The sequence below is a fragment of the Prionailurus bengalensis genome, chromosome D1 (assembly GCF_016509475.1).
Source record: "Prionailurus bengalensis isolate Pbe53 chromosome D1, Fcat_Pben_1.1_paternal_pri, whole genome shotgun sequence".
Lineage (NCBI taxonomy): Eukaryota > Metazoa > Chordata > Mammalia > Carnivora > Felidae > Prionailurus > Prionailurus bengalensis.
Window position 1 is genome coordinate 83,123,078 of NC_057346.1, and position 14,044 is coordinate 83,137,121.

Sequence of the window (14,044 nt, forward strand, 5' to 3'; positions counted from 1 at the left end):
CTCAGATAAACATATTCTAGGAAAGGCAGCTCTAGTTCTCTCTTACTTTTCTAGTAATTTCTCATGTGTATTTGGGCATTTTCACTTGGCTATCCTAATACACATAAACTATTACTGCCCCTTAAACCAATACTTCTTTCTAAGTACTCCATTATCCTTAATAACACATAATCTTTTAACTTAGCTTTAGCTCCTCTTTGCTCTGGCAAGCACTGCAGTTTAGTATCAACTCCTACATTCTTCTCTGTAGAATTTTTTTTTTCTTTTCTTTTTTTTTTTTTAATATATGAAATTTATTGACAAATTGGTTTCCATACAACACCCAGTGCTCATCCCAAAAGGTGCCCTCCTCAATACCCATCACCCACCCTCTCCTCCCTCCCACCCCCCATCAACCCTCAGTTTGTTCTCAGTTTTTAAGAGTCTCTTATGCTTTGGCTCTCTCCCATTCTAACCTCTTTTTTTTTTTCCTTCCCCTCCCCCATGGGTTCCTGTTAAGTTTCTCAGGATCCACATAAGAGTGAAACCATATGGTATCTGTCTTTCTCTGTATGGCTTATTTCACTTAGCATCACACTCTCCAGTTCCATCCACGTTGCTACAAAAGGCCATATTTCATTTTTTCTCATTGCCACGTAGTACTCCATTGTGTATATAAACCACAATTTCTTTATCCATTCATCAGTTGATGGACATTTAGGCTCTTTCCATAATTTGGCTATTGTTGAGAGTGCTGCTATGAACATTGGGGTACAAGTGGCCCTATGCATCAGTGCTCCTGTATCCCTTGGATAAATTCCTAGCAGTGCTATTGCTGGGTCATAGGGTAGGTCTATTTTTAATTTTCTGAGGAACCTCCACACTGCTTTCCAGAGCGGCTGCACCAATTTGCATTCCCACCAACAGTGCAAGAGGGTTCCCGTTTCTCCACATCCTCTCCAGCATCTATAGTCTCCTGAGTTGTTCATTTTGGCCACTCTGACTGGCGTGAGGTGATACCTGAGTGTGGTTTTGATTTGTATTTCCCTGATAAGGAGCGACGCTGAACATCTTTTCATGTGCCTGTTGGCCATCCGGATGTCTTCTTTAGAGAAGTGTCTATTCATGTTTTCTGCCCATTTCTTCACTGGGTTATTTGTTTTTCGGGTGTGGAGTTTGGTGAGCTCTTTATAGATTTTGGATACTAGCCCTTTGTCCGATATGTCATTTGCGAATATCTTTTCCCATTCCGTTGGTTGCCTTTTAGTTTTGTTGGTTGTTTCCTTTGCTGTGCAGAAGCTTTTTATCTTCATAAGGTCCCAGTAATTCACTTTTGCTTTTAATTCCCTTGCCTTTGGGGATGTGTCGAGTAAGAGATTGCTACGGCTGAGGTCAGAGACGTCTTTTCCTGCTTTCTCCTCTAAGGTTTTGATGGTTTCCTGTCTCACATTTAGGTCCTTTATCCATTTTGAGTTTATTTTTGTGAATGGTGTGAGAAAGTGGTCTAGTTTCAACCTTCTGCATGTTGCTGTCCAGTTCTCCCAGCACCATTTGTTAAAGAGGCTGTCTTTTTTCCATTGAATGTTCTTTCCTGCTTTGTCAAAGATGAGTTGGCCATATGTTTGTGGGTCTAGTTCTGGGGTTTCTATTCTATTCCATTGGTCTATGTGTCTGTTTTTGTGCCATCTGTAGAATTTTTTAATTCACCTCTCTTTATACATGAGATATTTAATGCATTTTTATACCACTCTTAGGAAATAAGCATATTAGGAAAACCAAATCTCTATTTGAGAAATATCATAAATTATTTAGTTGTAAATTATGATTTCCTGGGGAAATTTTTCAGGAGACCAATGGGGCAATATATATCTATACTAATTGCACATACACATTTTTAAACATTATTAAGTTTGGCATGCTAACCAACTAATTGTAGTAAATTTTACATTTCAGGACTTTTTTGATTTTTAAAATTTTCATTAAAGACATTTCCACTGAACTTAAAGATGCCACTGGCTACCACAAAAAGTAAGGGTTTATCGATACAGTTCGGCAAAGCTATTGAGAGATTTTGTATTACTCTAATAAAGAGGATTGACAGGGGAAAAAAAAAAGTTTTCATGTTATTCTTAGAAACCCTCATTATCTCATGAAACCCCTTTAAATTCCAAGCACCATAATTACAAGTTACTTTAGGGAAGAAACCAAACTGGGTCTTAAAGATCTTGCTATCTGTCACAGAACCTAGCATATAGTCAGTGCATAGTAAAGAAATACTTCCTAAATGAAGTCTTATGAATTACAGTGTCAGAGAGACAAAGGTCTGGACACCAACGCCCAGATGCTGGTTTGTGCTACTACCTCTACTTTTACCAAAGATGTGGTTTTGTTATTACAGATTCATGTCACTGCCATATGCAATTGAGAAGATGTAGCTGTCTCCATCAGCATCTTTTGCAACTTGCTAATGTGGTTTACAATATGACTGTAACTAGATACAGATTGAAGCCTGGCAATAATTACACTAATGATTCAGAGGCCAAATTATTAAAAATAATAAGCTAATAAATTTCAAGTAAACTGTAAAATACAGTTAATCATTAACTTATTAAATAATACATTTAGCTAATTATTTCAATTATTACTTAAATTATTTATGAATTCTTCTGCAGTATGGGTGTAAAGAATACTGAGTTAGAAGTCTGGCTCCACCATGAAATATCTGTGTGATCTCAGGTAAGTGTTTTCTATTTTGTGTCTTAAATTTTCTTATCTGTAACATGGAAAGTCACACTTACCATGTAGTAAATGTAATGGGTAAGATAAAAGGAGATTCTTATGAGAACACTGTAAAAAAAAATGTACTATACATATGTTTGGCAATCATGTTATTAAATCTCAAATTAAGAGCTGAGACATACCTGCTGTTGGTCTGTTTTCTTGTAAGTGCTTATCACTTGCATTATCTTGTCGAACACGTTTGGCAAATCCAGAATTTACCTCCGCAGTTAATGAAGTATTTGATGCAGAACTTGAGGGAAAAAAAAATTTATTTTAGTAAAGCATTTTTTATATTTGAAGTTCTAATACATATTCTACATGCAATAAAGATTAAAGAGAAGGTGAAATAATAAAACAGTTAAATTGCAAAATTCCATAAAATTGGAGGTACTAAACACATTTTTGCCCATAGGGAAATGTAGTGATTTTAATGATGTTTACTCAAGTTGGAGATTATGTCTGTAGGTATATGTAACAAGTCTGTAACAAAATATTTTCAGAGTGCCCTGCTAGAATATAAGCAAACTCTATTATTCCAAGTGTATAGATAAAGAGCACCCTGCAAGAGGTTAAAAACCAAGTTCATATTATACATTTGGAGCATGAACCTTAATCTGGAGAATATAAACAAGTGAGATTTTTGGAAACCTTGTTTTTATATCGAAGTATGGTAATAGACTGAGAATCTCTCTCTGATTACTACAATTATAGAAACTGAAATGAAAAGAATGGCTTATTTTCATTTGTTTTATCTTAAAAAATTTTTAAAGGGTCAAATTTCTAACTCAATTTGAGGTGACATATTATGACTAAACACCTACTACTATGGCCTCATGTTACAGGATATACAAATAAGTTAGGCATTAATAACCCCTGTCCTGAAAACTTACATAATGAATTTATGGGGAGTGGGGGACAAATAAGACAAATACACAAAATAATACAAGGTAAAGCAAAAAACAGTGCTGTAGGTTTTTAAACTATAAGGAGCTGTAGGTTCCTGATTTTAAAAGTAGAAAAAACAAAACAACTGAAAGATTGTGGATAAGAGGAGTTTGATCTGGGTCCTGAAAAATAGCAATCCAATCCTTCTTAATCCAAAGAGGATCAAGTTTTAACAGGCAGGGTTGGGATCCAGTGAAGGATAAACATCCCCCCTTCATACTGATTCAAATAAGCTAATTTAGGGAGTTGCTGATTAAAAAAGATATCATATGCCATTTTACAAGTTGATACTAATTTGAATGTGGGTTGCATTAACACTTGGGGGCTTCCCTGTTATGGCAACAGCTTGCTCTAACCAAATAGTAAACTGATGTGGGTGTGTTTGTGGAATAGGGAGAAGATGGATCAGTTGTATGGTAACTGACAGTGGTCAGAAATGGCAACTTACCATGATAGGAAAGAAAAACAGGCATGAGCACACTGAGTGCTGGCAAAAATAAATCAACCCATGTACCTCAATTTTTCTAGAGCCTGTGAGAAAAGTAATTATGGTACTCCAAATGTAATTTTGCCTACTCTGTTCAAGAATATAAATTATATCTACTCAGAATGCTAACAAAAAAGTACTAGTATTATGAAAGCAAACAAATTTGGTTGTAGAAATTCTCCATTTCTAAATGGTGCTAAATAAACTAAGTTACTATAATTCTGTTTGGGGTACTAACTGCCCTTTTTGGATAATATATGTATCCGCTGTCTAAGGCAAAAATTCTTTTTTGGTCATTTGGTTATTTCAAGTATAGAGATCAATGTCATGGGTTACTTTTGATAAGAGTTAGTTTTCCTAACAATATCTTAAAATTACCTTTATTATTATGTGGTACAATTTTTCACTTTGGTTCTAGGACCTCTGTTTTTACTCATAAATTGTTTTTACTTGAAAATTAGGCTTTCGAATAAATCTATCTGAAAGAATCTTCATATTTCGAGGAATGAAATAAAAAATAAGTTATATATTTATATATAAGTAAAATACCTGCAAACAGTTTTTTAGGATTTAGATAAAACAGTCCACTAACAAAATGTTTAACATTCATGTTATAAATTTATTTTAGATTTATGTTGGATCACAAAATAAAAAGACTTAAAATTGGTATGAGTGAAAATTCAAATTATGTTAAAGACTATATTGAGAAGAAATTTAATAACTCTTCTGGTTATGTGTCAAATATACTGTTACAACTATTAATGAAAGTAAAGATTTAACCCCTGTCCCTTATAAAAGTAGTATGTTTCTGCATTATGTTAACATAATGCATCTCATATTCTTTCAGTTGAGATAGGTTCTAGTTGGATTCATTAGATGTCTTTCAGAATTTTATTATGGTTTATTTTTTTTTTTTTTGAGAAATAGAGAGCAGGGGAGGGAAAGAGAGAGAGAGTGAGAGAGGATTCCAAGCAGGCTTTGTGCTGTCCATGCAGAGTCTGATGCAGGCTCGAGCCCACAAACTGTGAGATCATGACCTGAGCCAAGATCTAGAGTTGGACGCTTAACCAACTGGGCCACCCAGGCACCCCTAGATGTCTTTCAAAACAAACCAAAAATGTATTATGAATGTGAGACTCATTTCTGGGTGCTAAGCTAGATTGTGAAACAAAGAAAAAACCAACTAACCAAATAAACACAAAGCAAACAAACCTCCAAAACTCTGATTAGTATAATTTATAAGTACAATTTTACATATGTATATATTACATTTGATAGGTTGATTTATAGTTAAATCAGTGTGCTACAGTGGTATTAAATAATCTGAAATGATTCAAAATTTCATATTCTCAATTTAAGCAGTAACTAAAAAGTTGAGTTTCATAAGTTTTTAGAATATCCAGTGCTTTTTGGACTGTAATTTTTTTTTTTTCAGAGAGAAAAACTGGTACAAAATAATTAAAATAACTATACATATGGAGCCTTCCCTTCTTCATTTTTAGAAACCACATTAGAATACACATACACACCTAAATATGTACATAAAATGGAAAATATGCTAAGTGGAAAATACCAGAGTTTATTACTCTCAAACTCATGTAGGCTTAATTGGGGAAAAGGAAGATTAAAAAAGAAAAAAAGTAATTATGTACATTTCTAGCATTAATCTCTTTTAACCTTAGTTAATGGCAGGATCTAATTATTGGTACCAGAGGGAATGTAATAGAGCAATTAATAGGCTATGAGAAATCTTACTTTCTTCATATGTCCTTTAATATTATTTCGCAATATTAGCTGCTCATGTGGAAGCTCTTTAATTCATCTAAAACCACTCTAAATATAATTTTCATACCTGGACATTTCTTGAAAACTCATTTGATTTTGATAATGATGCAAACATTTTGAAATGATAATTAGCTATAAACTTTTGCTACATCTTAGTTAACACAAAAGAGCATGCTATCAGTGAAGAACCACAAGAACCAAAAATTCCAACACTAAATAGCAGAAAGAATAACACAATTGACGCAATGAAAATTAGTGATAAGATGGATGAAACATGATGGTTAGCTAGGCTAACTCATTAAATGATTGATACTCATACAGGAGCCAGACAAATTGCATCATTCAAATTTGTGCCACAGCAAAATACAGAAATTTAAACGTTATGGATAAAGACATTCTAGAAAAATCAATCCATGAATCTTAAATCTATGTTCCAAGGTTCTGCTATACTTTGGAAGGGAAAGGACAGATCTTAAATATGCTAATGAGGTAATACTCTATGTGGCACAAACAGACTATTTGTAAATTTGTTTACACTAGCCCAGATGATAAGAGGTTCATGGTGGAAAACAGTAAACTTAAAAAGAGTTCTCCTATCTTAGGATCTTATACTCTTCCTCATAATCACATGTCAAAGAAAAAGAGATAAAGCAATTCAGTCATTTTATAATATAACCATTTACTACAATCTTGTCATTGCATTCAGTGTCGTGGGATATAAAGACTACAAAATGGACTTTGTGTCCTATAATTCAGTATATTTAAGATTTTTTCCTTGTCTTTGATTTTTAGTTGTTTTATTGCTATGTAACTAGATATGTTTCTTGTAGTATTAATGCTGTTTGTGGTTTGCAGTGCTTCTTGAATCTGTGATTAGTTATCTTTTGTCAGTTTGGGAGAATTATTAGCCAGTATCTCCTCAAACACTGTTTTCCCCATTCTTTTTCTCATTTCTTTCTGGGACTCAAAATACACACATGTTAGATCTAATTGTGTCCCATATGTCTTTTTCACTCTTTTCCATATTTTCTATCTTATCCTTTTGCACATTGGTTTAGATAGTTTTCTGTCAATCTGTCTTCCAGTTCACTAAACTCTCTTCTGCTGTGTCTAATCTATTAAAAAAAATTTTTTTATTACTTATTTATTCTTAAATTCAGTAGATTTTCATTCTTCAGTTCTAGAATATTCATTTGATTCATTTTAATACAATACAGTTCTTTTGGAAATTGTCACTGTTTTGTTGAACTTAATCACAGTTAAATTTTTAAAGTCCCTGATAATTTTAATATCTGTATCACTTATGGATCTTTAGTTTTCAGTCATTTGGTCCTGTCTCCTGGAATACTTGGTGATTTTTGCTTAAGTGCTAAACATGTAAAACAAACAAACCAAAAACCTGTATATGCTCTAGGTATACTTCTCCAGAAATTAATTTCTTCTGGCAAGCAGGCAGGACAGAATTAGATCACTCTGATCCAAAAAGAGACTGAGTTGTTGTAAGGTCTGTTTCAGGCTTTTAAGAACTGGTCTATCTCCAGTTTGCCCTACTCCTACAGCACAGGCCTTCAAGGGTCTCAAATAAAATCCTGAAGGTTTAACAGCACCTTTTCTTCTTGATGGATCCCGGTACAGTTTTTGTGTCCCAGCTGCATGAGAATGTCAAAACTCTACTCAATACTTCTGCTTCTTTCGGCTTTATTTCTTGGCCTCTTATGCCACAGAATTCAGAACTTGGCAAACATCTTGAGGGCAAAAGCTACATATAGAACTATTTTCTTTCCTTAGATCAGTGAGACTGCTGGTAGCTGGAGTCTTCCATTTTGTGCTTGGCCTCTACACTTGATGCTTGGCAAATGCTAAATGGAAAAAAGAGGCAGAGAAGGTTTGACTCTCTATAGCTTGTCTTCCTTTCCTCTGCATCTTAAACCTTCAAGTCTTGGCTACGTTGGTTGTTCTCCAGTGCCTTTAGAGCAGCCGTTGGTTGTGTTTTATCAGCTTTTATAACTTGTTGATGGCTGGGCTCGGTCTGATATAAGCTACATTGTCATAGCCAGAAATAGAAGTCTCTTTGCTCATTACATTTTAGTCATATATCAAAATACATATTTTAGGACTGAAGCAATTAATTAATGTATAAAAAGAAAAATACCAAATGAGTAAAAGTTGTCACCAGAAGAAAAGTTAAAATTAAATGACATTTTTGAAGGCCAGAAGACTTTTCAACTTATTTTTAATTATCTGAGATATAGAATACTTTATGTAAATAGCAAGTGAAATACTTGGGATTTATCAAGATCTGCTTTTGATAATATAAATCCAGTGCTGCATTCAGAGCAATTAATTATATATACGTTTAAATATGAATTCACGGGGGCGTTTGGGTGGCTCAGTTGGTTGAGCATCCAACTTTGGCTCAGGTTGGTCATGATCTCGGATTTGTGAGTTCAAGTCCCTCATATCAACTTTGTGTGGAAAATGTGGAGCCTGCTTCAGATTCTGTCTCCCTCTCTCTCTCTCTCTGACCCTCCCCTGCTCACACACATTCTCTTTCTCCAAAGTAAAGAAACATTAAATAAATATGTAATAATTCACAGTTTAATCACATGAAATAAAAAGCAGCTATAGGAAACAAAGTATAAAGATGATCTTATGTAAATACTGAGTCAGTTTATGTTTAATTGTACCTTGTTAACTTCCGTTTCCTTTTGGCAGCCGCAGTCATTGCCATGTAGGATGGTACTATGCTTGGTACAGGCAGAGAATGTTTAGTTGAAAATGAAGAAGAGGCAAGCCTGTATATTAAATAAAAAATAAAATGAGTAATTTTGATTTGTACTATGGAGAAAAATGAACATACACTTTCATAATTAGAATATTATTTTGTATGAATATACAAAGAAAAATATTATTGTAGACTATAAAGCCTCTCTTGCTTGCCCTAGGGTTTTCTTCTCTCTTTTTTATCTCATAGAAAGAGTTGCTCTCAAGAGATTTCTGCATCCCAACAGCATAGAAAGGTGAAGGTATCATTCTTCCCATATTTGGATTACTTGTGATTAAACAGATGAAGTGTACAGGACATGAACTGAGAAGAAGTGAGAAGGCTGTTTGCTTGGATGACATGTAGTCAGCCATACCTTAGATATATGATGATTCAGGGTAAGCTGAGGTTCGCTGAACGTGAATAAAAAATGTGAGATTTTCTTTAGTGAACATATTAATAAATAAAAGTAAACACAGTAATCCTCTGATGATGGCTTGTATCATCTAACTTTGGAGTAGGTAGGACAAACTAAATATACCTTAAGGTTTCTTCTAGTCTACTGAGGGTCAATCAACTAAGATATCAAATTAAAGACTTTAAAATATTGTGTTAGTGGATTAATATTTATAAAAACAAGATTTAATGAAGGTAAAACACTGACTTTTGTAATCAAGATAGCATACTTGACTCATGAAATAGACCTTAAATATAACTTAAGAAGAAAAAAAAGCTACGGTTTAAAGACTATGTAAACAAAACAAAATGAAATAAAAACACAAACAAAAGAAGAACTGGTAAATACTCTTTTTTGTACCTTTGTAAAATGTTATTGTTTGATAGTGATTCTTGTTCAGGTAATTTACTCTTTAAGCTCCTGGTGTCTTCACATATAGTAAATGTAGAGTCCAAATCTTCCTGCCCATATTCTTTCCTCCTGCTGACAGGAATACCTGCTTCACATAACATTTTCAGAGAATTATCACTGTTTACATTTGAGCTGATGGTCTGAAAACTTGTAGAATGTGATGATGGTTGTAGTAAGGTCACTATAGATGAATTTTGAGTTTTTCTACAGTCTTCCGGCGTATACACAATAGGTTGAAGTTCTTTGCTGAGAGAATCATTGAGCTGCAAACTTTCAGACAGTGTAGACTTTTGGGGATGTTTTGTGTTCAAGGGAGAAGGCATTAATTTTCTTCGGGTTCTTTTTTGTGGAAGGATTTTAAACAGATTAGATTCACTTGAAGATGTACCTATTCAATAAAATTAAAAAGAAGCTCAATAATGTCACCTAAATAGTTTTCCAATAACCATACCAGTTAAACAACATCACCACCAATAATAAAGTACATTTTCTGCCAACTGATTAAAATTTAAAAGAAAGTTGGAAAGAAAAAACATAGTTTATTGCTAATAACTTTAAATAATGTTAATGAACTCATTATAAAGAGATTCTGGAACAGAAAATTAATAAATGGCTAATACCAACCCTAATTCTTAGAGATAGCAGAATTTAGATTTTATGTTTGATTTATGTTTAAGATAACAAAAAAGTACTCAATAATCGTACACACAGAGATTAATAACTTAATAACTTAGAGATTATAAAATATCACCAGTTATTTTTTAATTGGGTGGCAGTCTAGTCTAAATTAACAAGAATGGCAATAACCGATAAAATCCCAAGTGAATGAAAGAATTAAATCTGTTACTATCTCAGATATGGTGGTTAATAAAGCGTTCTGATCATTTGTTTCCTATACCATACATCATTCATCAGTTTTTGAAAATTAGATTAGTACCTTAAGATAAATGAACATAATTTGAAGAGGTCAGAATACTCTTACATGCCCTTCCTTATCACTCTGTACAAGTAAGTCTCCTAAATGTCAAGAGGTCATCAAGTTTAATGAACTTTTCTTAGCTCTATCCTACAACTTCTGTAGCTTTTCAAAATGATTTCCCTCTCCAACATCTATCACCTTTTTTTACTTCATCCAGTAAACGTATATATTTCCCTAAAGATCTGTACTTGACCTCTAGTCTTATTCTACACTCTTGTAATTATCCTCTCGCCACTACTTTCTCAGTCACCTGGGTCCCAAATAACTAACTCTTACTGTTTCCTTGCATTTTCAAACCTCCACCAATCCTTTCTCTCTTACACTTAAACTTGAAACATAATGTTGATGTCATTCTTCTGACTAAAGGCTTTTAGTGATCTTTAAACAGAAACATGATATCCAGAGATTATTACTAAGGAAATTCCTGTTTCTTGTTCCAAAATTAAGAGACAAATTGTTTTGTTTGAACTTAAGTTTGAATTCCCACAATCTAGACAGGCTTAATATTTACCTCTCAAATACCTTTTTAAAATATATAGAATAATGAATTGATTGAATACATAACAATACACTTCATCAGCTCCAGTGTGCTAATCTTGTCTTTCTTAATTAACTTTCCGCTGCTTTGCCAGTTTCATTCACGGTGAACTTCAGGTGCCTGACATGAAGCAACTTTGCTGGAGGTATATTGTCAGGAAACTACAATGTGTATTTCTGCCCATGTTTTCAAATCATGCAGTAAGATTCCCAACTAATGCTACATTTGCTTTATGATATAATACTAACTTAAATAACACTGAAAGCTGCATAAGTGTTACATATTTCAATAAAGCAATTCAAGCTTTCAACCCAGTTAGAAAATACACTTATAATAATCACTTATAATAATCAGTACATGCATTATTCTTACTATGTTAGTTGACAATAGGCTCTGCTATGGCTAGGTTGACAATTACCCTCTAGGAAAGACAATTTAAAAACAGGAAGAAAAATATGATCCCTGTTCTACTAAGGAATTTTACTTTTCTGAGAACTAGATAAATGAGATCCAGATCTTAAAATAATTTTCCACTCCCTTTAACATGACATTTGTCAAATTTTCCATTACCAGATATTTTTATACTAATGCTGCAGTGTAAAGACAGTTACTTTTCTCCACTGTGCTGCTACCACCAATTTGGTGGCTATTAATAGCTGGAAGATTAACTTCTTTTCCCATGAGAGGCAGCAGGGGTATATAGAGGATAGAAAACTATATCGAGGATAGAGAGCTGAATTGGGAGTCAGGAGACTTGGATTCTATTTCTGGCTTCAGCAACAACTCACTGAGTGACCTTGGGCAACTCACTTAAGCAGTGTGGGCATTAATACCCCCTAAAAAAGGCCGGTAGTGGGGGAGAATACTACCTTCATGTACAGGGAGTTTTCTAGGATTAGGTAAGATCTATAAAATACTTAATGTTCAAAGAAAGGCTCTAGATATGTAAATATGATTCAACTGTTAGCACTACTACTTTTACAGAGAAAGTTATAATTTACTTTCCATTAATACCTTATACACAGTTATCACAAAAAGAACACATTTCAAACAATGTCTCATTTTTAGTTTATCAGATATCCAGTTTACCAAAGCTGATAGTAAACTGTAATATAAACCAAAAGTGTTGGTAAAGCATACACAACTAAGTGTTCTTTAAAAATGCAGGCTTCATAACAATATTGTAAAACTTAAAACACAATGGAACATGAAATCTCAAGAGATAAGGGTTATCCAGAGTCACTATTTTTCTTGTACATAGTATCTAGAAAGGGATAATCTCTGGAGTGGCACTGGGCAAATTCCCATGATGGTGGACCACTTTTACCCTACTGCTTGTAAAGAACATGAAAACAGGGGTCTTCCATAAGACACTGAAGAAATATCCACCTGTTCTCTGGGATAATTTAAACATACACCCAACATCAAATTTTGATACCATCAGACTAACAGTTTGTCAGTGAAATCAACAGCAATGTCATTATGACACATCTTTAGCCATAATTCTGCTCTCTTGGAAAGAAAGATATGATAACTTCAAGGAGAAACATGGAGATGTGGTAGTTAATGTAGATTCACATACCATGGTTTTCCTGTGCCTGGAAGAAGAGATGCTACAAACCTACAACATACATGCAAAACACAAATCCAGAGGGTTCTTTTATATTTATCCTTTCAATTATTAAATACATACAATAATAAAAAGGGAGCAGAAAATAGATGGTCATTTCAGGACTACTTAGGCTGACTAGTAGCTCAGAAAGGCACAGGAGATAACCAGACTAAAAACAAGATTTAGAGGCTTACATAGAAATTCAACAGTCAATCTACTGTTACTTGATAAAGAGATTATGTCTCCATTTAATCCATGAAAACTAAAAGAACACAGTAAACTGACATTTGACTTTGAATATGATTTCCAAAATATATAAATACAATTATATGATAAACAATTATTCTCCTTTAGGCGATAAAGTGAAGTATATTAAGTGGGCATGGCAAACTGGAGACTTGTTAGGTTAGGGACACTGTACATTTTAATAGGCTTTAAGAACCATTGGGTATGCTAGGTCTATGTCTATAAAAGAGATTTGCTGTACTTTTCCATTAGAGGATGTACAGTAACTTTCCAGAAGACAAGGCTTGGGGCAGTTGTAGTTTCCCCTGATTCAGACTGGGAAAATACTATCTAACAAGATTCTGTAATTCTTGGGCCTACAGAGTGGAAATGATAAAGAAGGAACCTGGAGGCAGATTATAATTCCTTTAAAAAAAGCTTCATAAAATGAGAAAAGGAATCATGCAGTTACAGACTTGCAGAACAAGGGACTCTAACAGATGATAATAGTCAATAAAATACCTCAGGAACATGGTGTCACACAGGAGAGGATAGCAAATTAAAAATGCATTGTTATAGGCTCTTAAAAAGTGGGATAAAAATGATTGGTAGCGCCTTGGAAGGACAGCATGTCTTCTCTCCTGGGCATTTCCATCCCCCAAACCAACTGGCATCATCATATATTTGAGTATAGGAGGCAGTAGGTAGCAATGTATCTTATGGTCTAGAAATAGCAGTTTTGGGACTCTAGCTCTTCAACACATTGTAAGTATACTGCATTTCTACTGCTCTGAAACAATTATGATCCATGGGATATAAATGAATATGTTGAAATTCATTTCCAGATAACAGTAACCATGTCAAGACACCTAAAAGAAGTCACTACTATTATTTCCAATCTAGTATCAATGTTTATTTTAATTACAAAAGGAAAAAAAAGTTTTCGTCAGCTTTGGTACAAGAGAAACAATTAAGAGGACTGTATCCGCATAAAGAGAAGTCACTATTTGTTCATCCACCCAGTATTAAGCACCCACCATGTTCCAGACCTTTTTTAGGTTTTGAGAATCTAGCAGTAAAC

The 14,044-nt window shown here is 33.9% G+C and overlaps 1 protein-coding gene across 2 annotated transcripts in view; it reads right to left on the reverse strand.

Moving 5' to 3' along the window:
- KIF18A (kinesin family member 18A) overlaps positions 1-14,044 on the reverse strand; it is an 83,048-nt gene that overhangs the window by 1,367 nt on the left and 67,637 nt on the right. For both annotated transcript variants that reach the window (XM_043580849.1, XM_043580850.1), the window contains 3 exons: positions 9,559-9,997; positions 8,665-8,772; positions 2,901-3,010 (listed from right to left, as the gene is read on the reverse strand). In XM_043580849.1, coding sequence (XP_043436784.1) covers positions 2,901-3,010; positions 8,665-8,772; positions 9,559-9,997 — 657 coding nt within the window. The remainder of the gene's footprint in view (positions 1-2,900; positions 3,011-8,664; positions 8,773-9,558; positions 9,998-14,044) is intronic.